The following is a 26,717-nucleotide window of genomic DNA, read 5'->3' on the forward strand; positions in this document are numbered from 1 at the left end:
TCTTTTCTAAACATCTGGCATTTCTAATTTATTTTACTTCTTTTTATTATCAAACTGTTCTCTGCATTTATACAGAATACTATACTATATAAATTTTAATAAAAAGTAAGATTATTAATTCTGTTTTATAAAAATCAAGTTAATGTACTTTACGATTTAATACAAGTTAAAACTATTTTTTTCTCTCGATACTAGTGAGGCTATTAATACAACTAAGAAAAATGTCTTCAAGTGTCAATTTATCAGGTAAGATTATTTTAGAGTGTTTGTGGCCTGTTGTTAAATTTGAGTTGTTGTTGTTTATAATATTATTTTAGCATTACGTATGAAATATCGGGAAAAGAAAGATGCATTTTTGGAGGAGAATATAAAGGTTAAAGAACCTATTACACAATTTCGTGTATGGTTGGAAGAAGCAGTAAATACAGAGGAAATTTTGGAACCAAATGCGGCTTGCTTGGCAACGGTGAATAGGTGAGAGAAATCGTAGATGAGTTTTTAGTTATACTCCGGGTTTTTGGAATAGGGTATTTAATAATTAATTTTTGAAAATTCCAGTATAGGTATGTAAGAAGAGAAGTTAATGTTTAAACAAGTAGGAAAGTATAGTCGGGCATGGCCGACCTTATAATACCCTACACTATGAGTATATTTTTAAAATTTTTATTTTTCATAAAGAAACTTTCATGCTGCAATTTATTGTTAAAAAAAAACAAAATTTTCTAAATGGGGCTTTATGCAAGTCAGATCAAGTTTATGGGCAGATCATCGGTATATTTAAGAAAAGAATATATTTTTAAATAACAGTTAGTTTTGTTGAGTTTCATTATGATTCAAATGAATTCAAGTCAATTTTAGACGTTTAAGACATTTTTTGAAGGGGGGATTTTATGGGGGCTGAAATCAAATAAGGACTGATCATTACGTAAATCTGCAGTATATAAAACTAATTTATGCCAATTTTTAGAGAGATAATAGAATATTTGACGTTATTATGGCATAAAAAGACCAAATTGGGAGGTACGGTTGTATGGTGGCAAGGTGAAATAATGGACCGATTTCGACCATTTTCAATAGGATTCGTCCTTGTGCGAAAAAACATGCTTGGTCTAAGTTTCTTCAAATTATCTAGAAAATTGCGGCCTGTACCTTGCGCACAAAGTTTACATAGACAGCCAGCCATCCAGCCGGACAGACAAACGGACGGACGGACAGACATGTCTTAATCGACTCAAAAAAATGATTCTGAATCGATAGGTATACTATAAGGTGGGTATTGGACCAATATTTTTGTGTGTTACAAACATCAGCACAAACGTATAATATCCTCCCCACTATAGTGGTGTAGGGTATAAAAAAAAACATTTAGTAGTGTTAGTCTGGCATATTGCAGGTAAAGAAGAACTCCACCTGCAGAACTTGTTAAGAAGGGCAAAACAGGCCCGATAAAAGCTAGGTGTATTTGTTTGGATTTGATGTATATACATCCTAACTAAGTAATTCATTAATTAATTAGCAAACTACTAACTAACTAACTAAATACTGTAACATCATCCTGTTATAAAATAATATGAGTTCTACACCATTTCCAACAAGTTAGAGTTCTATATTCGGTTGTGCCGCATCTTACATACACTTTACCATGATGACTGTCAGCACGAATTTTATTGCAAAAAATTAAAAAATACCAATTGTTAAACGATAAGGATATTCAGGTCTCTTCATACTAAATTATATGTTTCTAGGTTAAATATTATAGAAAATTAAAAAAAAATGCGTTTTTAAGACTAAAAAAGTGCCAAAAAGTCCCCTTGTATGGGTTCTCACTAAGTAGATTCTAAATTAATTTCTTATTTCTTGGTTCACTATTATAGTAATTTCAATAAGTACCTTTTTAAGAACAAAAAAGTACCTAAAAGTCCCCTTGTATGGGTTCTCACTAAGTCCAAACTCTACATACTCATGTTTCAAAGTTCAATATTATAGAAAATTCAAAAAGTACTTTTGTAGAACGAAAAAGTACCAAAAAGTTCTTTTTTGTAGGTTCTTAAATAGTCAAGGCACTATTTCATGTTTCTAGGTTCAATATTATAGAAAATTCAAAAAGTACCTTTTGTATAACGAAAATGTATCAAAAAGTCCTCTTTTATGGTTGTCTCGGATTTTTCCGTTATTTATGAATCGATTTTTCTGATTTTAAATAGCGATCTTCGCGAAAGCATGTCTAACTAAATTATTGAAAATTCGAATCTTTCCTCTAAAAACTGATTTCGACAAACATACAGACAGACGGACAGAGAGACGGACATGGCTTAATCGACTCTGCTATTTATAAGGATCCATAATATATATACTTTATAGGGTCGGAAAATTATATTACAGAAATTACAAACGGAATGACAAACTTATATATACCCTTCTCACGAAGGTGAAAGGTATAATAAATTCTTTAGGAATTTCTAATTATATTTCAAAAAATTCAAACAATATTATTTGGAAATTTAAAATTACAATTAGAAATTTTTGGAATACAATTGGATAATTCTTGAATTTTTTGAAATATAACAAAAAATGTATGAATTTTTTTGATATTTCTCAAAAATCACATACAATTTTCTTTATTATTGACCTTAGTTCAAAAAATTGCACAAAATCTATTAATTAAATTTTAACCATAACAATAATTTTCTTTAAATTCCAGTGATGGCTGCCCCTCAAATCGTTATGTTCTCCTCAAAGATGTCACCAATGAGGGTTTCACTTTCTTCACCAACTATGGCAGTCGTAAAGCTAACGATATTGCTCACAATTCCAATGTTGCAATGACTCTTTACTGGTGCCCTCTACGTAGATCTGTACGTATTGAAGGTAAAGCGGAGAAAATCTCTCATGAAGATTCTTTGAAATATTTCCATCAACGTCCCAGAGCTAGTCAAATAGGTGCCTTAGCTTCGGAACAAAGTACTAGAATTCCCTCTAGACAGCATTTAGATGAGATAGAAAAGAAAATTAAACAAGAATTGGGCGAAGATAAAGAGGTGCCCATGCCTAATTGGGGTGGTTATTTGATAAGACCAAAACGTGTTGAATTTTGGCAGGGACAAACTGATCGTTTACATGATCGCATAGTATTTCGAAGAGGCGATAATGTGGAAAAGGTGAGTTTTTATAAATAGGTATTAAGTTTGTAAAAAAATATAATTTTATTTCTATTTTTTAGGATGTTGATAATACTTTAACACATGCTGGCGAAAATGGTTGGGTGTATGAACGTTTGGCGCCTTAAAAATATAAAGAACACTGGATTTCTTTTTATAGTTTCCTAGAAGTGGGTTTGACAATAAATGTTAACTTTCGGCTCAAGTTTATATTTAAATAAAGGGTTATGAACTATTTACTGAAACCTATATTTTATATAAAGAAAGAATAGCTTCAATTAAATTTTGTTATTGTTGTAATTACCCTTTTACATACCTTATTTGCATTTTTAAATTGTTATGAAATTTAGTTGTAAATAAATTTATCGTATTTTTATTTAAACAAGTAAAAAGTTTCTTTTAATATTTTTAACCTTAAAAACCACTTTACCGTTAAGGCCCACATTCGGAAAGATGAATATAAAACAATATTTGAAATTTTGTAAAAAAAAACACTAACAAAAACTGAGTATTTTTAATACAAATTTTTAAAAATTTTTTTTTCCTTCTTTCTGAATTTGGGTAAAAAAGATAATAATTTCGAATTGTAATTAAAAAAACAATAGCACAAGATTTCATTACAATGTTTGGAAATCCCGTAAATATTTAACAACAAAAAATTTTAGCTGGTCTATAGAAGGAAAACGTTGACATTTTAAGAATGACGGACTTTTATATTCATTTTTTCCTATAGCTTAAAAATTCTTTTATTTGTTTTCTTTTATTTTTTGTTTTGATTCTGTTATCCTTAAGTTTTTTGTTTTTATTTTAAGGGTGGTTCCCTGTAATTTTACGCTTTTGCTTTTTTGTATTGCCGTTTGATGTGTGTTTGTTTTGTACAAATATTCTAAATCAAATGCCGAAAGTCACAATTCATTTTAAGGGTTTTTGAACTTTTAACTGTCATTTTGGCTTTTCGTTTCTATTTCCTTAATGTAAAATCTCTTTTTGTATATCTTCTTCTGGTTTTTAGTAGCAACTTGTTAGTTGATTTTTAGTCACTCTTGATGCAGGAAAAATGTCAGGGAGAGAAAAACGGGAGTGAAAAAGAAATTGCAGAGATAATGTAGAAAACAGCAAATGCAGAGTTGCCAGTTCACATAAAAAGAGAGCAATCGATATAACTAACTAACTAACTAACTTACTAACTTACTAACTTACTAACTTACTAACTTACTAACTTACTAACTTACTAACTTACTAACTTACTAACTTACTAACTTACTAACTTACTAACTTACTAACTTACTAACTTACTAACTTACTAACTTACTAACTTACTAACTTACTAACTTACTAACTTACTAACTTACTAACTTACTAACTTACTAACTTACTAACTTACTAACTTACTAACTTACTAACTCACTAACCTTCTAACATACAAACTTACTAACTAACATACTAACTAAGTGAAAAACTAATTAGCTAATCCGTTACATTCTCAATATGAATACATAATGGCAACCTTATAAATACTCTACTTTTTGTTGCTTTCTTAACATAAAGCAAATAAAAAAGCTAAATGTTTAACACGCGCAGCAACACAACAACAATAATAAAGCGAAAACTTTACTAGTATTTGCACACACATACACATAGTCAGAATATCAGAATTGAAAATACAAGAACAAGGAGAAACAGAAGAGCCTGATACGGTTACCCGACAGTTTTTATAGCATCCTCATCCATTTATAAAGCCACTTGCTGTGCTCATGTTCATATTTTGCTTTGTAGTCTTTCCTAGTCTGGCTATAATAAAGACTATTATAGATTTTGTCAACAGTTCTGATTATAGGCTTGCCTATATTTCAATTTGTAGTCTTGTCTCTTTTTCTGAATAAAGTCTTTTTCTAGTCTAGTTCTGAGTAGAGATATCTAAAGACTGTAGTCAAATAGTCCTGACTATTCATTTGTTTAGAGTTTATTTACCAAGGTTATCCTCTAAATTTTTCTTTTGATCATAACAACGTGCATTTTTGGATATGACTACTTTCTTTCTTGATTACAATGCCCTCTAAAGAGTTGTTTACTATATTGATACTATGTGAATATGTTACAAAAATGGTCGCTTCTGTCATCCCTAACTGCAAGGTATTTATATGTATGTGTGTATATTAAGTTAAATTGAATTGTTGTATCCTTCGCATGAAATAAGTTTCTACTGTTTACACATACAGAACTTGAAAACCCCCAGTCAGGGTAGCGGTCTTGCAATAATTGTATCAATAAATAACGAAGATGTTTAAAAAAAAAATACAAAAATTATAATAAAATTTATAAAAATCTAAGAAAAAATTATCAAAACAAATATGTATTTGTGTTTAAAAATAATGTGCAGAATAAGCAAATTATTATCCATAATAAATAAAATGTCTAAATTTTTATAGATATAAAAGAAAAAAGTTCTTACTTTTATACAGTTTTTTATACGTAAAAAAATTAAGTTTATATTGTGCATTAAGCAGACATTCAATTAGTTAGAAATAGTTAGCATTTTATTAATTAAAATAAATTACAAGTTTTTGTATAGAATTTGAAAGTTTATTAACATGCGACCCTAAAAGCATATACCTTAACAAAGTGTTTAATAAGGTAGGCAGACAAAAATAAATAAATAAATGTGATGTTTTTCTTTTTTAATAAATAAGTACGTAAATTTACATAAATGTGAAAATAAAAGAATATCTACAATAAATAATTAAATTAATTAAAAAAAAAATAAATAAAATAAAATAAAACACTAACTGCCTTTATAGTTAATGTATATAACTAATACTGGTTTTAAAACAAATTTCAAGTTAAATATTTACAACAAAATGTTGCACATACATTATTTTATTTGAAATTAAACTATTCCTAGCACTCAGCCTCAAAAATTATGCCATACATAAAATTAATATTGAAAAATAAATAAAATTAATTACTACCCTAAACTCATACACTTACACACCCTTAAAAAACAAGCAATAAATACAAGAGGAAAAGGAAACCGAAAAAAAGCTCTAAACCATCTTTAAATAATAATGTCTAATCAAAGACTACATGTTGCTACTAACAGAGGAGGAGGTGGAACAGGAGGAGGCTTCTTGGGAACAGGTGGTGGTGCACGTTTTGTCAGAAGTGGTGCGAGCAGTACTTGCAGTTCGGGTAGTGTTTCACCCATACCAATACCGGTTATTGCTATTAGTCCTGGAGATGAATCTTCTGAGTCAGAAATTGAAACTGAGCCGGCAAAAATATTTCATCGTCGTGTTTCCACCAAACGTAATGTTAATAGTTCGGTAAGTAGTTCTCAAGGCTAAAAATCAATTCATAACAATCACATTAGCAAACAAATGAAAACAAGACAAAAGAAAAAAGAAAATAAATAAAAAAATAAATATTTACGAAAAGAATTTTCTGCGAATCAAAAAAGTTCATAGCTTTTTTGTTATAAATGCTATGTCACTACTACAAAGTTGAAAGTATAATGCATTTATAATAATGTTTGCAACGACTAGATACTCAGAACCACTTAGGCTAAGTTCAAGGAAGGACTTAATTTCCGAGAATATTCCAATAAGTGTATTTGGAAAAATATCATTCCCAAGATACCTGGTTCTAACTTAGAAGAAAGTCTGACACTTGCAAAGAAACTGCTTCACTATTCTCTCCACTACTTTCGTTTCTACATTTGTCTGAATTTGTGTTTCTGTTTAACCTCAAACTTTGCTCATTTTTAATTCAACTTTCGATGCGTTGAATGGTTTTGCGTTCGTCAGGTTAACTAAATTGCGCTCCTTTCGCCTTAAAGCTAATACATTTGCCCGTTCGTTCTAATTTAGTTCAAAACTTTTCAAATACCAACAAGATTACTTACTGCTTATTTAGTTGTGTATTTTAAACATTTTATTAAAACTGTTTTAATTTTTTAGTTTCTACTTTAAAGGAGTAAAAAAATAGAGCCTGGTCGACCTATACACAAAAAGTGTTATTCTGAGCTCCAAAAACCAGTTAGGTGATTCTGTTTAGAAGCTAGATGAATACAACGTATCATATTCTAGAAAACAGTATATTTCATCGAATTAGTTTGATTACAAGATTTTCAGAGACAGATGGACGGATTGTCATGCTTTATGACTATGAAAATGGTTCTTATCTAATTGGTATACTTCATGCTTAACAAACATCAGAACAAATCTAATTTAACTTCCTCACCCAACTCGTGTAGGGTTCCTTCATCTGTATATAACACAATAAAGCATGTTGCTTTTTTTAAAGCGCGTTTTATGGTTGCACTTAGAGAAAAAATGTATAACAGTTTTTATAATTTATATTCTTATATAAAAGCTGTAAAAAATTAGGGAAATATATTTTAGATAAAACATTATATTGGTTTACTGACTATTTTATTGTTAGTCTACTAAAAAGTCTATTGTATATATATTATCCATTTTCTAGTGAACTGACTATATTATTGACAAATCTAAAGGCTACACTACCGGCTAATATATCTAATTTATTTTGGACACACTTGTCCACCAATATACTGACCACTGTATAGTCTATTGACAAGACTATTGATCCGTCACAATCTATCGACCAGTTTATTGACAATCTTTGTAGACTACGGACTACTATATAGAGATTACTGAATAGTCTACGCACAAGTTTATTGACTTATCTAATAACAAGTTCATACACAGTCCGCTTAATAGCTTCTTCATAACCTTTCAACAAGTCCATTTACGTATTACCTAGTATACCTACTAAAACACTAGTATCCAATCAAAAATCTAAGGACTTATTATAGAATCTGGAACCTCTACAGCAGATGAAGAGTTTTAATGTAAACTGTCAGCTTTTACATATAAATTTAATATCTACGATGTTATATGCAAAAATAATATACTTTTTATACACCACAACAAAAACAAACCTTTGAGGCAAATAATTAAACAATAAAATATGGCAAAATAATAAACAAAAGTTTTCACATAAAAAAACAAAATTTTTTAACTTAATTTGCATTTAAGTTAGACAAAAGAAAAAGTTAAACAAAATTTTAACAGCAACAATTGTATCAACGTTATGCTCTATAACCCTACAACATTTTTAGCAGAATGTTATTTTTGTTTATTTGTTTTTACTTTTTTTCTAATGCTCTCTTATTTAAGTGCAGAAAAACGCTTGGAAATACAAAAAGCTTTTTGCAGCAGCAACAAAACCGGCAAAATCAAGCTTTTTGTCATTTTTATTTTTACTACTATTCATAAACTGTTTTTTCTTTTACTCCTGTTTTCATATATTTTTTTAAGTAAATCTCTTTTAATGCCTGAAAAAAGGAAGACAAAAAGTACGATAACATATACATATAAACATAGAGAAAAGCCGGAAGTTCCGTAAATAATGTATGTGTAGAGAAACACTCAACATGATAAACAACATTTTACGGTATGTTTAGGTTAGCAGGGTGCAAAGTGACAGCAACAAAAATATACAAACAAATAATATTTTTATATACTTCATATACTATTATACAAGAGTAAAAGAAATAAGAACAAAAAACAACAACATTAACATGTGAGAACACAAAAACTAAATGAACCCTCAAACAACAAGTGGAAAAAGGTTGGATATAAAAAAATCAGAAAAAAGGTGTATATGGGATTCTAACTAACGAACAAACAATCAAACTAGCTAACTAACTAACTAACTTACTAACTAACTAACTAACTAACTAACTAACTAACTAACTAACTAACTAACTAACTAACTAACTAACTAACTAACTAATTAATTAACTAAATAACTAACAAACTAACTAACTAACTAACTAACTAACTAACTAACTAACTAACTAACTAACTAACTAACTAACTAACTAACTAACTAACTAACTAACTAACTAATTAATTAACTAAATAACTAACAAACTAACTAACTAACTAACTAAATATCTATCTACCTACCTATCTATCTATCTATCTATCTATCTATCTATCTATCTATCTATCTATCTATCTATCTATCTATCTATCTATCTATCTATCTATCTATCTATCTATCTATCTATCTATCTATCTATCTATCTATCTATCTATCTATCTATCTATCTATCTATCTATCTATCTATCTATCTATCTATCTATCTATCTATCTATCTATCTATCTATCTATCTATCTATCTATCTATCTATCTATCTATCTATCTATCTATCTATCTATCTATCTATCTATCTATCTATCTATCTATCTATCTATCTATCTATCTATCTATCTATCTATCTATCTATCTATCTATCTATCTATCTGGTAACCTAATTTACTATCCACGCGATTCATCCTGTTATGATTCTAACGTGCTAAACGAGGAACATATGTAATATGCAGACATAAATATGTATTATCATCTATATATGTAGATTATTCTTTGGAATATTTATGAGAATTAAAAATGAAATATTCATTTAGTTTTTTAGTAATTTCCTCTATTTTTTTTTTCTTTTTTCATAATATCACAAAGGTAAAGTGTTCATATAAATATTTATATATTTAATACATATGCGTTTATAAATCTGTATATTCCCGCATAATAATTCATTTGATTATGAGGAATATACTTTTTTTGTATTTACTTCCCCTATGGAAATTACAAATGTCCACATGTTTCCTTAATGACAAGCAGTTTTTCATCTCTCTTTGTAAATATATTAAAAAAAAAATGTGAATACAGTTTGTATTTTTTGGCTTATATGTTTTTTCTAAAGTCATTTTAAGAAAAAATATATTAGCAGCATTTGTATTTAGTTAAGTCAAGGTTGGTCACACGTAGGTAAAGATATATTTTAATTGACAGAAACTTGTATATAATGGTGTGAAAGTTAAACAAACTTTTTAATAAAACATGTTAGATTTTCAATTACATAAAGATTTTTTATTTCCCGCTACAACATGTAAAAACATATTAAACCCCCACTTTTATAGTTGCTATTTAAATAGGTCACATACATATGTACATGACATATATTGATATCTGTAAACCTTGAACAAATACAAAATCCATTAGTTGCACAATGCTATTAATACATACATATTAACCGCAATAGGAAATTTTTTTTTATGAATTTTATTAAATATTTACAAATACATAAATGTCTAGTCACGTTTGATGTCGTCATGAATAAAAAAAGTTAATAACAATCATATAGTCTTATGTATGTATGTATGTATGTATGTATGTATGTATGTATGTATGTATGTATGGATGTGTGTATGTATGTATGTATGTATGTATGTATGTATGTATGTATGTATGTATGTATGTAAGTATGTATGTATGTATGTATGTATGTATGTATGTATGTATGTATGTATGTATGTAGTGTATAACGAATAAATATTTTCATGTAATGTTATGATAGTTTTGACAGTTTTATTATAAAATATATATTTAAAAGCATTTTCGAAAGTACTAAAAGTTTTTTTCCATTACCAATAAGGAAAGTTTCAATAAGACAAAGATTATGACTTTAGTTATTGGTTAAAATAAGGACATCACTGTAATTTAAAGTAAAATTTAAAAAATTTAAGGAATTAGGACAGATAAACGATACGAATGAAATTACCTGCAAGAGATGGGCTGAATTTCTGAATATCACTTCGTAATAGAAGATACAAACAAAGCACTACACTTTTTATGTGCCTCAAAGATTTGGGGTTTTGATGTAGTTTTTGTCAAAAATTAAGATCGAATTGTTGCTATTGTGATAAAAAAAACTTCAACAAACAGCATTTTTCCATGTTTAATAATTTATTTATGCGCTACTTTTAACTAGGCGTATACTTGATATTTGTTATATTAAAAAAATCATTAAAACGTATACGCATGGGTGTCGTTAATAATAGCGATGCAGATTCACAATGTAAAAGTGTTCATCTAAAATTAAAAAATTAAGTGTTCGTGGTTTTAAATGTTAACAATTATAATGGCCCCGAATATTCAGTGCATCATAAAAATCCAGTTAAATATATAAATCATAATCCTAATATATATTATAAATCTCTTTGTAAGTCTGTTCGTTTGTTTGTTCGTCAATCACGCCTAAACGGCTGAATCGTTTTTCTTGAAATTTGGAACGTTGGTAGATCTATCCTTGGAAGGTGTTATATGATATATCGTTTTTCTTTACTTTAGTCAAAATATAAATTAGCATAGTACTGTTGTGAAATTTGGACCAAAAGGGGACAAAAAGTAGGACAAATTGGCTCTGAGACCAATTTTTCTGTTCTAAAGCAATTACGCCTTTTTAAGGTATCGGAAATATCCATATTTTAGAAGCTCACTCAAAGGGAGTTCTGTATTTCTGTATATCATAATGACACTAAATTTAAAAAAATTATAAAAGCGGTTAAAATTAGTACTATTTAGCACAAATACCAATAATTTTCTTTACTTAAATATAACTAACATATATTCCTTTAAATATTGTTCACAAACAAATTATAAGGAATTTCTTCATAAGGAGACCTTAAGAATGTTGAATGAATGCATATTTAAGTATGTATAATGGTATAAAACCCCGAGAAACGCCGGGTATAAAAATCTAGTTTGTTATAAAGCGTGTAAAAAAATCGAAGAAAATCGAGAAATATTTGAACTCGCTTATAAAAAACTATTTTTTAAATTAAAAAAAAAACTATTTTTTTATATTACATATATTAACATATGTGTAATCTGCCTGAAATCTAAAGATATACGAAGAAATATGATTGTTTTAAAATTAACATACCTGAGTTGTCCGATTTTGAGGACCCCTAACTATGCCTAATAGTATTGCAAAGTAATGATTCATTTAAAAGTTAAAAGTTAATAAATTATTTCTATGCATGATCGTCTAAAAAACGATACTATGCCTATGTATAAGTTAATACTTTTCAATACACATCATTTTTGGTGTGTAAGAAGTTTTATGCACATTCCTAATTCGCTAATTGCAATATTCTCTCTTTAATGCTTCCTGCAAGAGAATTTAATTTATGAAGATTGTGATCAGTTGTGGTAAATGATTTAACTAATAAATTTGATGTTGCATAAATCATTAACAAAAAGTTTAAATATATTAAATTTTTTCCATGTTTAAGAATTTGTTTATGAGCTTCTCTTAATTAGGCGTATACTTAATATTTGTTATATCAAAAAATACGTATACGCATTGGTGTCGTTAATAAAAGCGGTGCAGTTTCATTGATACTCTGTGTATTAAAAACAAGTAATAAATTATAGTCGGACGAGGCCGACCATATAATACCCTATACCTGTTACAAAAATAAAATGTGATTTAGTTTCATAATAAAGCATTTAAGTTGAATTGTACCTTGCTATTATTGTTGAATAAAATTATGGACAAGTCAAATTTTAAAGGGAGCTTTTGATAATGAGGACCTATAGTTATAAAGTTCATGTAGGGTATAACAAGTACAAATGTATAGTCGGGCATAGCCTTCCATATCAGTTTGTTAAAAATGGGAATTATTTCTTAAAAAATAAATCATTTAGTTTGCTTTTTAACTTTATTGCGGAATATTTTTACTTATTGTTGATAAAAGTGAGATTTTCTATAGGCGAAGGAATTTACGTCTACTTTAATGTTAAGAGTGCTTAAAAATTAATTTTTTATCTTCAAATTATTTTTTAATAGGGAGTTTGTATGTGAGCTGGGGTTAATTGAGGCCTGATCATTACAAAAATCAGTAATGTCATTTAAGGTTCTATAAAACTAAGTTTTCCCAATTTTTGTTAACATAATACAACTTAAATATCATTACAAATGTATAATATCCCCCACTATGGTGGTGTAAGTATAAAAAAAGAAAATAACGAATAAAAATCTACGTAACAGAATTAAAGCGTTAATTTATAGAAATTTGTTTCAATATCCATTTAAAATTGCATTTAAGCGTAATAATATAATATAGAATTGAATAGAATTATATATATTGCTGTGAATTAGCATTATAAATAAATGCAAATGCTACCGTTTGTCTGCATTCATATAATTCATATTAAATTACTATTCAAATAGAAAATACTTTCATGTATATCTTACATTTTATACAAGTAGATACAATTTTTTTACAGATAAATAATATTATAATAAATAATTACTACTAAGAACAATTATTTCGCAAAAAAGATGTGTATACAATTCTATTTTTTCTGTTTATTGCTTGAAATTTACGATTCATGTCGTAAAGAGTTTATTATATAAATAATATTTCTAGTTGACCCGATATACTAGTTCAAGTAATCTAGGGATTAGCTTTAATTCTAAGGACATTCCTTATATGCAATCACGTAGTTCTTTTTCATCTATATTTCTTGCATGCAAGTGACTGTTTATTGCTCTGTCAGTCAAGGTTTGCTCAAACAATTTGCTCATGTAGACGAGTACCCGATGAGAAAATGCAATCAATAGTTTAGATTCAGTTAAAGCGGAATGAGGAATACTGCATTCTTAAGGTATTTCCATCATCTAAATACTTATTTTAGGGCGTTTCATAACCTCTGAAAGTTAACCAAATACACTACTGTAATGGCTCTGTTATGTGGGTAACAGCTACAACTGGAATAGAACTAGATTTATTTCAGTGCCCAAAAAATAGAGTAAACTGCAAAAATTACTGTTAAAGTTCCTCCAGTAAAAAATGGTTTAAATAACCATTGTTAACTTAATAATCGTCTTGGTATAAAGCAGTAAAGTATTCAAATATCTCTCTAATTTCGTGCAAAAAATTATTTTTCCTTAACCAAACGTCCCTTCTGTCTAACCAACCTACAAAACAAAGTTTTGCGCCCAACTGGCCATCCGTAGTAACATACTACTTGCGCTTTGATGCAATCCCATGTTAAATCATTCCAAAAAAATGCCAAAGATAGCTTTGATTTTTAGTAGTTTATAGTCCCAAAATACTAGGAAAACTGTTAGCTTAATGATCCATAAGCTAATATGCCCCCGGGGGACTTTGGTTCAGTAGCGTAGTACATTTTTTTAATAAAATGTATTACGCAAGTGAACAATGGTGTTTTTTAGACCTACCAGTACGTATACGTATTTTTGATTTACTGATATAACAAATATTAAGTATACGCCTAATTTAGAGAAGCACTTGAAATATTTTTTAACACACAAAAAGTAGATTTTGTAGATTTGTAAGATATAAGCCTGAAAAGGAATCCTATTTTTATTGAATAATTACAGAGAGGCTGTAATTATTGGGAGACCATAATGAAAGTGCATGACTTATGGACAAAACTGGAATACACGGGCATATTTGAATGGAATTTGAAATTTTATATTTTTAAATAAAAATCATATAAACATGTTGCAGTGTTTAAACTTGGTCCTTTAAATATACAAACTTTGTATGAAAATCCATTATTTTAATCAAAATTAAATTTTCTCTTGATATTCATATTTAATTCTTCTCTTACACTTTCTTTTTGAAAATATCGTAGGCAAAACAATGGCTCTTATTTTATAGAAAATTTTCTTATATTATTATTTTCTACAGTAATTATTGAGTATTTCAAGCATTGAAATTTTTTAAATTGTATAACCCTAATATACATACCTATATTCATAACATATTTACCAGCCTTTTATTCGCCTTTAACAATATGAATTCTCGTAAATAAACAGAGGTAGAACTTATTTAGAAAAAAATAAAATGAACAAAAAAGTGGGACAAACAAATGTTATTGATACAAATCATATATAATTGTTTATTTAATGGAATAGAGCACGAGTTGTACATTGATTTTTTGTTAACGGCTTTTCAAATGTAACAATTATACAGTACTGTGTGAAAAATTTCATTGAATTATCTCAAAAATTGCTACCTGTATATTAATTAAAAGTTTTACAAGCCCTATTTGAGGGTTTAGTTGTATGGAGGCTAGGTGAAAGAATAGACCGATTTTAACAATTTTTAACAGGATTTGTCCCTGGGACAATATAAGATCATATACCAAATTTCATTGCATTATATTCAAAACTTTTAGTTTGACTAAAAAAATTTCGTTCATGGACGAACGGACAGGCAGACGGTCGGACGGAGGGACATAGCTAAATCGATTCAGATGTTTCTAAGCCAATTGTTATACTTTAATATGGGTATAGGACCAATATTATTGTGCGTTATAAACATCACAAATACCCTCCCCACTAGTAGTATAACAGGGTATAACAAAACCATACAGGTAGCTACTTTCTTACCGCCTATTGTTGCTTGGTATGGTTATACCCTACACCACTATAGTGGGGTATAAATAGTTTGTGCTGATGTTTGTAACATACAAAAATATTGGTCCAATACCCACCTTAAAGTATACCGATCGATTCAGAATCATTTTTTGAGTCGATTAAGACATGTCCGTCCGTCTGTCCGGCTGGCTGGCTGGCTGTCCATGTAAACCTTGTGCGCAAGGTACAGGCCGCAATTTTCAAGATAATTTGATGAAATTTGGACCAAGCATGTTTTTTGGCACAGGGACGAAGCCTATTGAAAATGGTTGAAATCGGTCCATTATTTCACCTAGCCCCCATACAACCGTACCTCCCGATTTGAACTTTTTATGCTATAATTACGTCAAATATTCTGCTATCTCTCCAAAAATTGGTACAAATAAGTTTTATATAAGTATAAATAATACTGCAGATTTTCGTAAGGATCGGCCTATATTTGACCCTAGCCCCCATACAAACCCCTTCAAAAAATGACTTAAACGTCTAAAATTGACTTGTAACCATTTGTATCGCAATGAAACTCAACAAAACTAACTGTTATTTAGAAATATATCCTTTTCCCAAATTTACCGAGGATCGCCCCATATTTGACCTATATAAAGCCTCATTTAGAAATTTTAGTTTTTATCAATAAATGGCTTAAATATTTTGGAATTATGGTAATATTCAACATAAAAGTTTCTTTACAAAAAATAAAAATTTTATAAAAGTAAAAATTTTAAAAATATACTCATGGTGTAGGGTATCATATGGTCGGCCCGACTATACTTTCCTACTTGTTTTTTTCTAACAACATTTTGATCTACTTATGTATGTGCTGTCTGGCCATTAAATGAATGGTACACTATATAAGATTAGAGCGAATTTTTTATACGAATTCTGCTTAAATAGTCTGCTTTATAGTAAGTTGAAACATTATTATAATTTTGTGCAAAAATCGTATCAAATTATATATGATTCAGCATGTTTTTATTTATTATATCATGTTCATATTTCAAAAAAAAGTACTGGAAATACCAATAAATATGGTTACACCAGAACAATTTAAACGCCACACGCTAGCAATTGTAAGCATTTCACAGATATATATTAGAAATGTCTTACGAAACAGTTACAAAAAATTTATTATATTTTCCACGCAAATAAGTAAAACCGATATTATTCAATGAAACATTTGAATAACGAACACTAGGCTAATTAAATTCAAATTAAATTTTTATTAAATAGTAATTAGGTTTTAATCAGATTGAATATACATTGAATAAATATTCAGTTTATATTTGTATTTTTTGTGAATATGAAGATGAATATTTAATGGAACTATAGCAAATAATTGTTGTAGTAGTATTTATAATGGTTATCAATATGTTTGTTTAAATCTCTGTCTGTGAAGTAGGGTGTGAAAAATAATATAAACAACACAACTCAGTCATTTGAAGCATATATTCTGATTGCTTTTTATTTACTTATAACTGACTGGTGGATCTAACGTTATATTGTTACCTATTTTTCCACCTTTTTTCCAGTTCAATGTACATACTAACGATTCGCGAAAAAAAGAACACAAAATTGTAATTGAATAGTTTGCATGTGATAGCAAATGAAAAACAAGTTGGAGTATTTTATTCGGTTACGCCGAATCTTATATACCCACTATCAAACCGTATGTCGTAAATTTAATGTTCCTTAGGGGATTTAACAGAGATATTTGGATTCGCTTCCTTGCTGTTCTCGTATTTTTAAGCGACTAATGACCGACCATTTTTCAAAGAGGACGTTATATGGAGCCTAGGTTCATATATATTATATTCAGGCTAGGCTTGCAAAGAGATTTTGATTCATATAATACTTGTCTACATCGAATTTCATCGCTACACTTGAATTTGTTATGACTGCAACAATTGGTTTTCGGGGAGCCACTTGTATGTCGGCTATACAAAAACGTAGACTGATATTGTCCATTTTCAACCTTACCTATAGAGAATATTTTTGTAAAGTTTCAACTCTCTATATCTTTTTGCTCGAACCCTAAAATGTATTTAACAGACAGACAGACAGACAGACAGACAGAAGGACGGACAGACTTGACTAGATCGCCTTAGAAATTAATTGTGATCTAGAATATATACATTTTTGAATATGTACGATCCATATTTCGATGCTTTATAAACGAAATGTCAACCCCATATTTATTTTGTTGTATTCACGAAAGTCTTAACTTTTTATCAATCGCAATTTCTGTTATCTTTCCTTTTAAAATCTATATATTTATACCCTACACAACTTTAGCGAGAAGTATTTACTGGGTTTATGCTTATGTTTGTAACCCACAATAATAATAGTCCTATACGCAATCCGTTCAAAATAATTTTTGAGTCGATTTAGCTTTGTCCGTCCGTCTGCCCGTCCGTCCATGAAAAACTTGTAAACAAACTACAGGTCGCAATTTTGAAGATAATCAATGAAACTTGGTACATGATATTCTATTGTCGCGGGAACAAAGCCAATTACTTACAAATGGTTAAGATCGGTCTATTATTTCAGCTAGCCCCTTTGCAACTGAAACCGCCGAATTAAATAATTATGTTTAACATACTCGTATCTCACAAAGCTAAGTTCTATACTAGTCTTGATAAACCTATTTTCTAGCTCGTTTCATATTGACTCTGTCTTGGAATGGTTTGTATATCTTGGAATGCAATAAAAACTAAAATATTTCGTAAAATATTTCCAGATGTTACAAAAGAAATGACAAAATTAGTATACGTACCATTTATTTTGATGACTCGTTGAAAAATAAACAACTGTTATTTAAAAGCAAATAGAAGTTGAAAAAAACAACGTATCATATATAAGTAAAAACAAATTTTTCTATATGTAAAAGTTATTTTAAGTATAGGGAATAGAGTTTTTTTTAATGAAACATATTTATGGAGAACAAAGATAAACGTGAAAATCATTGCTGCATATTGAAGTGTAAAACTTTCTGTGAAGTTTTTGTGAAAATGTAAAACGAAAAATTAATAACGAAGGTCAAAAGTTGGTCACTCACTTAAGTGCTAATAGCCCAGCAAAAACTTATTCATTAGTATTTTAAATTTCAAAATAATATCTTTAAGATACCTTTGAAGTTTGTATAGTGGCTAAGGTTAAAACATAAATTGTAGAAAGAAAATGTTGGTAAAAAGTTAGATATAACTATGAAATTGCTATCGGATATTAGGTTACGTCACCATCTACTGGGTCTAAATATTTTATTGCAGACCTTTCTCAGCTAGACTATTGTGGTAAGAGATATGAATAGCTTAACTAGTTTTGTAAAACAATTTTCATCTGCATGTTCATTCATAAGTTGCAGTACTTAGGACTTTACTTTTTGTATTGATATACAGAACTTTTGCTCCTTTAAAGCAAATACACTTTGTCTTGCCTGTTATTTGCTCTACTAATAGTGCATCAGATGAAATTTGCACCATGTTAGTTCTACTCTATTCTATACCCCTTCTCTACTCTTCTTTACTCCCTTCTTTACTTTTCTCTTCTCAAATCAACTCTATACTTTTCTATACTTTTTTCTACTCTACTAGACTCTGCTCTACTCTACTCTACTCTACTCTACTCTACTCTACTCTACTCTACTCTACTCTACTCTACTCTACTCAAACTCTACTTTACTCTACTCTTTTCTAGTCTACTCTACTTTACTCCACTTTTCTCTACTCTACTTTACTCTGCTCTACTATACTCAAACTCTACTTTACTCTACTCTACTCTACTCTAGTCTACTCTATTCTACTCTACCTTGCTCTACCTTGCTCTACTCTATTCTACTCTACTCTATTCTACTCTTCTCTCCCCTTCAATAATATCCTCTACCAAACTCTACTCTTCCAAAGTTTTTATACCCTACACCACTTTAGTGGGGAGGGTATATTGGGTTTGTGCTGATGTTTGTAACATACAACAATATTCGTCCTATACCCACCTTAAAGTATACCAATCAGCTTAGAATCATTTTCTGAGTCGATTAAGCTATGTCCGTCCGTCTGGCTGGCTGTCCATGTAAACCTTGTGCGCAAGGTACAGGCCGCAATTTGGATGAAATTTAGCACACACGCTTCTTTTGACCCAAGGACGAAGCCTATTGAAAATGGTTAAAATCGGTCCATTATTTCGACTAGCCCCCATACAACCGTACCCCCAAATAGGGCCTTTTGTCTGATCTATTATGTTAACAAAAGTCGACAAAACTTAGTTTTATAGAGCTTTAAATGACACTACCAATTTTTGTAATGATCGGGCTTCATTTGACCCTATTCCCCATACAAACCCCTTTCAGAAAATGACTTAAAGGTCAAAATTCACTTAGAAACACTAATAACTCTTTTAAATTCTACATAAATATTATTGAAGAAGACTTAACTCAACCTACCAACATTTTTAAATATAAGGCCATATTTTGGCCTACTCCTCTTTGAGCCCTCTTAAAAAAATCTGTTTTTTGCAAAAAAAAAAGTAAAAATATTCCGAAATAAAGTTAAAAAACAAACCAAATGCTTTATTTTTTTAAACAATGCCCATTTTTAACATACATACCGACTGGTGTAGGGTATCATATGGTCGGCTGCGCCCGACTATACATTCGTACTTGTTTTCTGATGTAATATTTTTTTATAATTTTAAAATAATTTTTATCAATGTTAAAATAAAATACTAATTTAATAATATTTTCAATAAATGTTCTTCTTATCGTTAAAGGTTGCCATCAAAGAGGGTTTCCTATTGAAACAAACATGGTCATTTCAACGTTGGCGTAGACGTTATTTTCGTTTAAAACGCAATAAGCTCTATTATGCCAAACAACCCAAGGTCAGTTAAATTTTTTTTCCACTAATACAAGTACTTTTTGAAAAAAACTAAAAAGAAAACTGCATAAATCAAACAAAACTTTAAAACAAACTCTGAACACTTTTTATAGGAAAACTATTATGTGTATATGAGGGAAATCATTTATAGTGTTTCTTTAACATATAAGGTGAAAAAAAAAAACAAATTTTAAAATTTAGTTTTAAATAAAATATTTGTATGGTTTCTGTGTAACATTTAATTTTCCATTAACTATCATACTTGAAAAATACTGATGACGTCTGTGGTCATAATTAACAGCATTTTCTATTAAAAGCCTTTCTCTCTCGCCCTTTACAATATATTCTGATTTTTTTCCATCTATATATTTCGTACAAATTAGAAATTCTAAGAAATTCTAATACTACTTATGTCTTGGGGTAAAATATCACGTTTTTATGAGTTTTAATTTCACATCCTGTTTTTATGGTCTATTTTCTTCTCTGACCTTTTAGACAATTGTTTTATAATACTCAGTGTTCATTAATGAATGGTAGTGGTTTAACGTTACAGAGTTTTTATTTTATTTTTGTTCTTATTTTTCCCAATATACCTTAGTATCTTCATTTACCAACCAAAGGTTAATTAGGTTACACCTTCCAAAGGATTGTATACGATGAGTTGAAAATAATAGAGAATGTCTAATTGTTTGGAAAATATTTGATCAATTAAATGAATGATGATTACATGTTTGCGGTAGAATATATCAGACGTGACTTAAGTTTAAGATTTTACATAACTAATAAGACCAGTTTACATAAGACGCTTATGTCCAGAAAAAAAGGATTAAAACAAATCTAGTGCCTCAAAATTCTTAATTATTTATAAAGGAAAAAAGCTTAAAAAAAGATAAATTAAGAGAAGAAGAATCAATTTTAGGTTGATACACGCTAAATTTAGCTATAAGATTTTTTTTATATGAAACACGTTACTGCTGCATCATTAAGCTAACTGTGATTGTTAATATAATTCAATTATTCTTCAGAATAATTTGAAGCAAGACTCAAGTTTGTATAAAACAGTGAGTACTTATTGTGTGAAGTAGATAAAGTTTAGTAATAACCGGACTCTTATAAAACTCGGTTTACATACTGCTATTTTTAAGTCAGATATAAGCGTTGAAGTCATTCTCTGAAAGGGCTTCATATGGAGGACCCGGTCTCTACCGTTCTTTATCAAATTTAGTAGAGATTTTTTTTGTTATTTCAGTTATGAGAATTAAAATTATTTTCTAAAGATGAACATATATGGAAGGGTCTTCAATTCACAATATAATTATGGATGCAGATGCCTTGAATAGATGACGTTGAAGGTCTCAGGTTTGTCAATTACTAATATTGGATATTTGTATATTTGGGGGTAAAAAGGAGAAAAAAGGGTAAAACAGGTTTTCTTGATTATTTTGCACAATATTAGTAACACAAGAAAAAAATTTGTTTGGACAGCCAGCCGGATAGACGTACGGACATGGCTTAACCGACTCAAAAAATGATTCTGAATCGACCGGAGGTAGGTTTTGTACCAATATTTTTGTACGTTACAAACATCAGCACAAACGTATATACCCTCCTCACTATAGTGGTATAGGGTATAACTAACCATACGGTAAATTTTGTTATTTTACGGTTGTTTATTAAAACAAAGCAGAGCAAGATAAGCAGAGCAAGATAAGCAGAGCGAGAAGGGCATTCGTGTGTTATTATTAGGGTTCTATAGTTGAAACGAAAAGTCGACTTTTTTTATTTAGTTAAAAGTCGACTTTTCGACTCTTTTTGACTTTTCTACTTTCAGACTTTTCGATATTTTCACAGACGATAGTCAGGTTATCGACTCTTATCACATAGGAGAGTATAGTTTTGCTTTTTTGTAACAAAATAGTCGACTTCGACTTTTCGACTTTTCGACTTTTTGTACAAAAAGTCGATTCGAAATTCGATTTATAGAATCCTAGTTATTATCTGGCATGGGGGTAAATACTACATTTTCAGTTACAATTACATTTGAAGTAATTGTTATTGAAGATTCACCAATTATAATTATTTTTAATTGTAAATCAAGTTTATCCAATTACCATTATTTGTAATCGTAATTGAAGTTTAGAATTTTTGCCGATTATAATTACTTTTAATTGTAATCGAAGAATTTCGATTTACAATTACTTGTAATTGTTAATTTTGTTCGTTAAATTAACATGTAATTTTGTAATTAGTAATATCTTAATTACAATTACAAGCAATTTTAATTGGAAACATTAATTGTAATTTCAAGTAATTGCAATTGACAAAACTTCAATTACACATTATAATTCATTGTCATTGGAAAAAATTACAATTATAAATAATTGTAATTGGATTGCTTTCTCAGTTAGACATTACAAGTAATTGTAATTGACCATATAGTGAATAAGTTGAGTATTCATTAACCCCATGCCAGGTTCCCTGCAAGATTTTGCATATTGCAACAACCCCGATTTATTTTCGGATGCGCAAATCTCTACTATTTAAGTTTAAATTGATGTAACTACTTTTTTTGTAATACTTTTTAGAACAATTCCTTATAAATTTACAGTTTATTCAAACTTTGTTGAAAGATTCTAACGATTAAACCGCTAACGGTATTTAAATATTATTTGCCGCCAAATTTATGCTTGTTTCGTTTTGACATTATAAATCACACCAGTACAAGAACTACGTGCATACTACATTTAAAAACCATCTACTTCTACTAGTTAATATTTTGGTTTCAATAAAAAGATATATTCATTATTGAAGTTAAACAGATACCGTGCCGTATTTTTTATAGATATTCCACTCGCATCCTGCTATCTTACCATAAAGCTCCTAAAGAAAATAGTTTAATCTTTTTTTTAAGCAACAAAATCTCAACACAAACGTGCATCTTAAGAAACAATGGAACACTTTTTTCTTTATAGCTATCTCACTCTTATTCTATTAAATAATTTTTTTGTATAGTCGCTTAATGGGATGCGAGTGGTCACTAGTAGATATCTAATCTTCTTTAGACAATTTTGCACTAACAAGAAAAAATTTAATTGATTACTTGAATAAAACCTTGTATAACCAAAATATTCAACTTTGAACTCCTCTAAGTCCGACAGTTCTTGATCTATAGAGCTAAAAATTTGTGTCTGTCCTACTATCCAATAGAACTAACCTTAGTGCAAATTTCTTCAAAATCGAGTCACATAATACGAAACTGTCTATAACTTTAAACGTATACTTAATAACAAACAAAGCAATATCAATCATACGCATTAGTATATCAAAATTTTTTATCAATTGTTGCTATATACAACATATACAAAAGTAATTAGATTACGTTTTTTTTATTTATCAATATTTTATAACAAGTAAATTGGTTTATTTTTTTCACAAAAAGTATATATCCAATATAAACTAGGAAAGTATAGTCGGGCATGGCCGACAATATGATACCCTACACCATGAGTATATTTTTAAAATTTTTACTTTTATAAAATTTTTATTTTTGTAAAGAAACTTTTATGTTGAATATTACCATAATTCCAAAATATTTAAGCCATTTATTGATAAAAAACTAAAATTTCTAAATGAGGCTTTATATAGGTCAAATATGGGGCGATCCTCGGTAAATTTGGGAAAAGGATATATTTCTAAATAACAGTTAGTTTTGTTGAGTTTCATTGCGATACAAATGGTTACCAGTCAATTTTAGACGTTTAAGTCATTTTTTGAAGGGGGGTTTGTATGGGGGCTAGGGTCAAATATAGGCCGATCCTTACGAAAATCTGCAGTATCATTTATACTTACATAAAACTTATTTGTACCAATTTTTAGAGAGATAGCGGAATATTTGACGTAATTATAGCATAAAAAGTTCAAATCGGGAGGTACGGTTGTATGGGGGCTAGGTGAAATAATGGACCGATTTCAACCATTTTCAATAGGCTTCGTCCTTGTGCCAAAAAACATGCTTGGTCCAAATTTCATCAAATTATCTTGAAAATTGCGGCCTGTACCTTGCGCACAAGGTTTACATGGACAGCCAGCCAGCCAGCCGGACAGACGGACGGACGGACATGTCTTAATCGACTCAAAAAATGATTCTTAATCGATCGGTATACTTTAAGGTGGGTATTGGACCAATATTTTTGTATGTTACAAACATCAGCACAAACGTATAATACCCTCCCCACTATAGTGGTGTAGGGTATAAAAAGTCAAATAATTTTGTTACACCACACTTTAATACCTTAACATGTGTATAACCTACATTTATATAGTAGAATGATTCTATAATAATGAATTAAAAAAACGTAATTGGTTAAATTGCACTAAAAGAAAAACATCCGCCCACATAAAGTTTGTAAGTAAATATAAGTTTGTTTAAATTTTACAAGCATCCATATCCAAATGATGCAGGTTATCACTGAATCGCTTATGCCAATCTGAAATCTCTATCATATTTTTTATTTATTTAGCTGATTTTTTCCAATATTTTAACTAATGCAAAATTGTCACATGAGTATAATTTCATTATGCCTCATGAAGCATAAAACTATATGTGTGGTTTTTATAATGTAATAAGATTTTAAAAAGTTTAATTTTAAATACTTTTCATTTGTATATTCTGTAGAGCTAAGTTAACATAATCTCATTGAAAAGTATATGAGCAAAAATTGAAATATATACTATATGTTTTTATAAAAAAAAACTTTATAAGAAAACCACAAAATAACAAAAAAAAATATATATATAAAAAAATGTTCAAAGTAAAAATTACAAGTAGATTTTTAACCACATAACAACATAAATTTTAAGAATCACTTCATGTTATTAAATTCACATTTTTTTCTATGGCTCTGTACGATTAAGAAAATGATTGTATTAGAATTTGATCCAATGTAGTTGACTGCACAAATAGAGATTTACGTGGTCAAAATTTTACGACATATTTTTTTTAATTAAATTTATTATTTTAGTTTCCAGTTATTATTGTTAATTTTTAAGCAAATATAAAATCAGCTGTAAGTATTTAAAGTAATTACAATAGACTGCAAAAAAAGTATTAGTTTGTTACCTTAAATTATCATAAAAGTGTGATAAAATTTAAGGTAACAAACTAATACTTTTTTTGCAGTCTATTGTAATTACTTTAAATACTTACAGCTGATTTTATATTTGCTTAATTTCTTTAAAATAGATTTGTGGTTTTAAAATATATCTAGCATGTCGAATTTTTACGCGATATCTATTTTAAATAATCCGAACTTGAGCCGCAATTTTGTTCCTGATAACTAGTTTTTACTGTTATTTTTATCCTTATATGTACCACCGTTATGTATAGTTTAATTTTAAAAAATAAAGTTCATATTCTCTGGGATTTTTATATGATTTTCTTTCAAAGTTTTATATAAATTTTTTTCAAAATCTGCTCTCAACTTCCATATGGAATTACACTTTACCTTGACTTTTTGCAGGTCTGCAACCTTTAATATAATGATATCAAAAAATAAATATTTAGGAAAAACAATAAGGAAAGTATGGCCTGGTATGTATGTCCATGAGCGTATATTTAAGCTAAAAATTCAAAGTTGTAAAAATGAAGTGATCTTAACCATTTTCAATGCAGCCTGTACCATGCGCACAAAGTTTTTATGGACAGTGAGCTGTACAGATAAACAGACAGACAGACTGAGAGATGGATGAGCATGTTTTATTCGACTGAGAATACTTTGAGGTGGAACCAATATTTTTGTGCGTCAAACACATAACACCTTCCTCACAGTAGAAAGAAATAAAAAAGCAAAAGAAAAAGAGGATTTCCTTATAGTCCATTGTAATGGCGGCGGTATTTCCTATCCAACTATTAAACTTTTTTTCCCAGCCTGTTCCATTATGCGTAAAAAGGAAGTAATAGTGCTTCCAAAGTAAAATTTCAACCAAACTGCAAACTGCACAGTGATGTTGCTTATTTATCAAAGCATGAATAACATGTTCTCTTTTTTGATAAAATTTTCAGAGGTTGTCTCGGATTTTTCCATTATATATCTGTCATTTATGGAGATTTTCTCGGAAGAATTATTGAAGATTCAGATCTCACAGATATCTGGAGTCATCCAAAAACTGATTTCAACAAACACACAACCGACAAACAGAAGGACATGGCTTAATCGACTCAGCTAACTATACGAATCCGGAGTAAGTATATATACTTTATGGAGCCGGAAATTTATATTGTAGAAATTACAAATGGAATGACAAACTTATATATACCCTTATCACGTCCCTCCGGGTCATGTTTCCATGATGAGTGTCACATCATG

The 26,717-nt window shown here is 29.1% G+C and overlaps 2 protein-coding genes across 10 annotated transcripts in view; both read left to right on the plus strand.

Annotated features, from left to right (window-relative positions):
• Positions 1-3,531, plus strand: LOC111675493 (pyridoxine/pyridoxamine 5'-phosphate oxidase). Of its 2 annotated transcripts, XM_023436263.2 has the most exons (5): positions 1-105; positions 196-246; positions 318-474; positions 2,702-3,158; positions 3,221-3,531. In XM_023436263.2, coding segments are annotated over exons 1-5 (732 nt in total). In that variant the 5' UTR covers positions 1-104; the 3' UTR covers positions 3,287-3,531. The 2 variants fall into 2 exon arrangements, with proteins under 2 accessions (XP_023292031.2, XP_023292032.2); XM_023436264.2 differs by lacking the exon at positions 1-105 and having other exon boundaries at positions 106-246.
• Positions 3,532-5,379: 1,848 nt separating this feature from the next.
• LOC111675522 (diacylglycerol kinase eta) overlaps positions 5,380-26,717 on the plus strand; it is a 130,973-nt gene continuing 109,635 nt past the window's right edge. For all 8 annotated transcript variants that reach the window (XM_046949025.1, XM_046949030.1, XM_046949028.1 and 5 more), the window contains exons 1-2: positions 5,380-6,481; positions 20,246-20,356. In XM_046949025.1, the coding sequence (XP_046804981.1) occupies positions 6,224-6,481; positions 20,246-20,356 (369 nt within the window). In that variant the 5' untranslated portion in view covers positions 5,380-6,223. The remainder of the gene's footprint in view (positions 6,482-20,245; positions 20,357-26,717) is intronic.

The sequence above is a fragment of the Lucilia cuprina genome, chromosome 4, assembly GCF_022045245.1.
Source record: "Lucilia cuprina isolate Lc7/37 chromosome 4, ASM2204524v1, whole genome shotgun sequence".
Taxonomy (NCBI): Eukaryota; Metazoa; Arthropoda; class Insecta; order Diptera; family Calliphoridae; genus Lucilia; species Lucilia cuprina.

Excerpts from the sequence above, each read along its gene's own strand:
- LOC111675493 (XM_023436263.2), top strand. Across the intron at positions 475-2,701 it reads TGCTTGGCAACGGTGAATAG|TGATGGCTGCCCCTCAAATC; the intron begins GTGAGAGAAATC and ends TTTAAATTCCAG. Across the intron at positions 3,159-3,220 it reads GAGGCGATAATGTGGAAAAG|GATGTTGATAATACTTTAAC; the intron begins GTGAGTTTTTAT and ends TCTATTTTTTAG.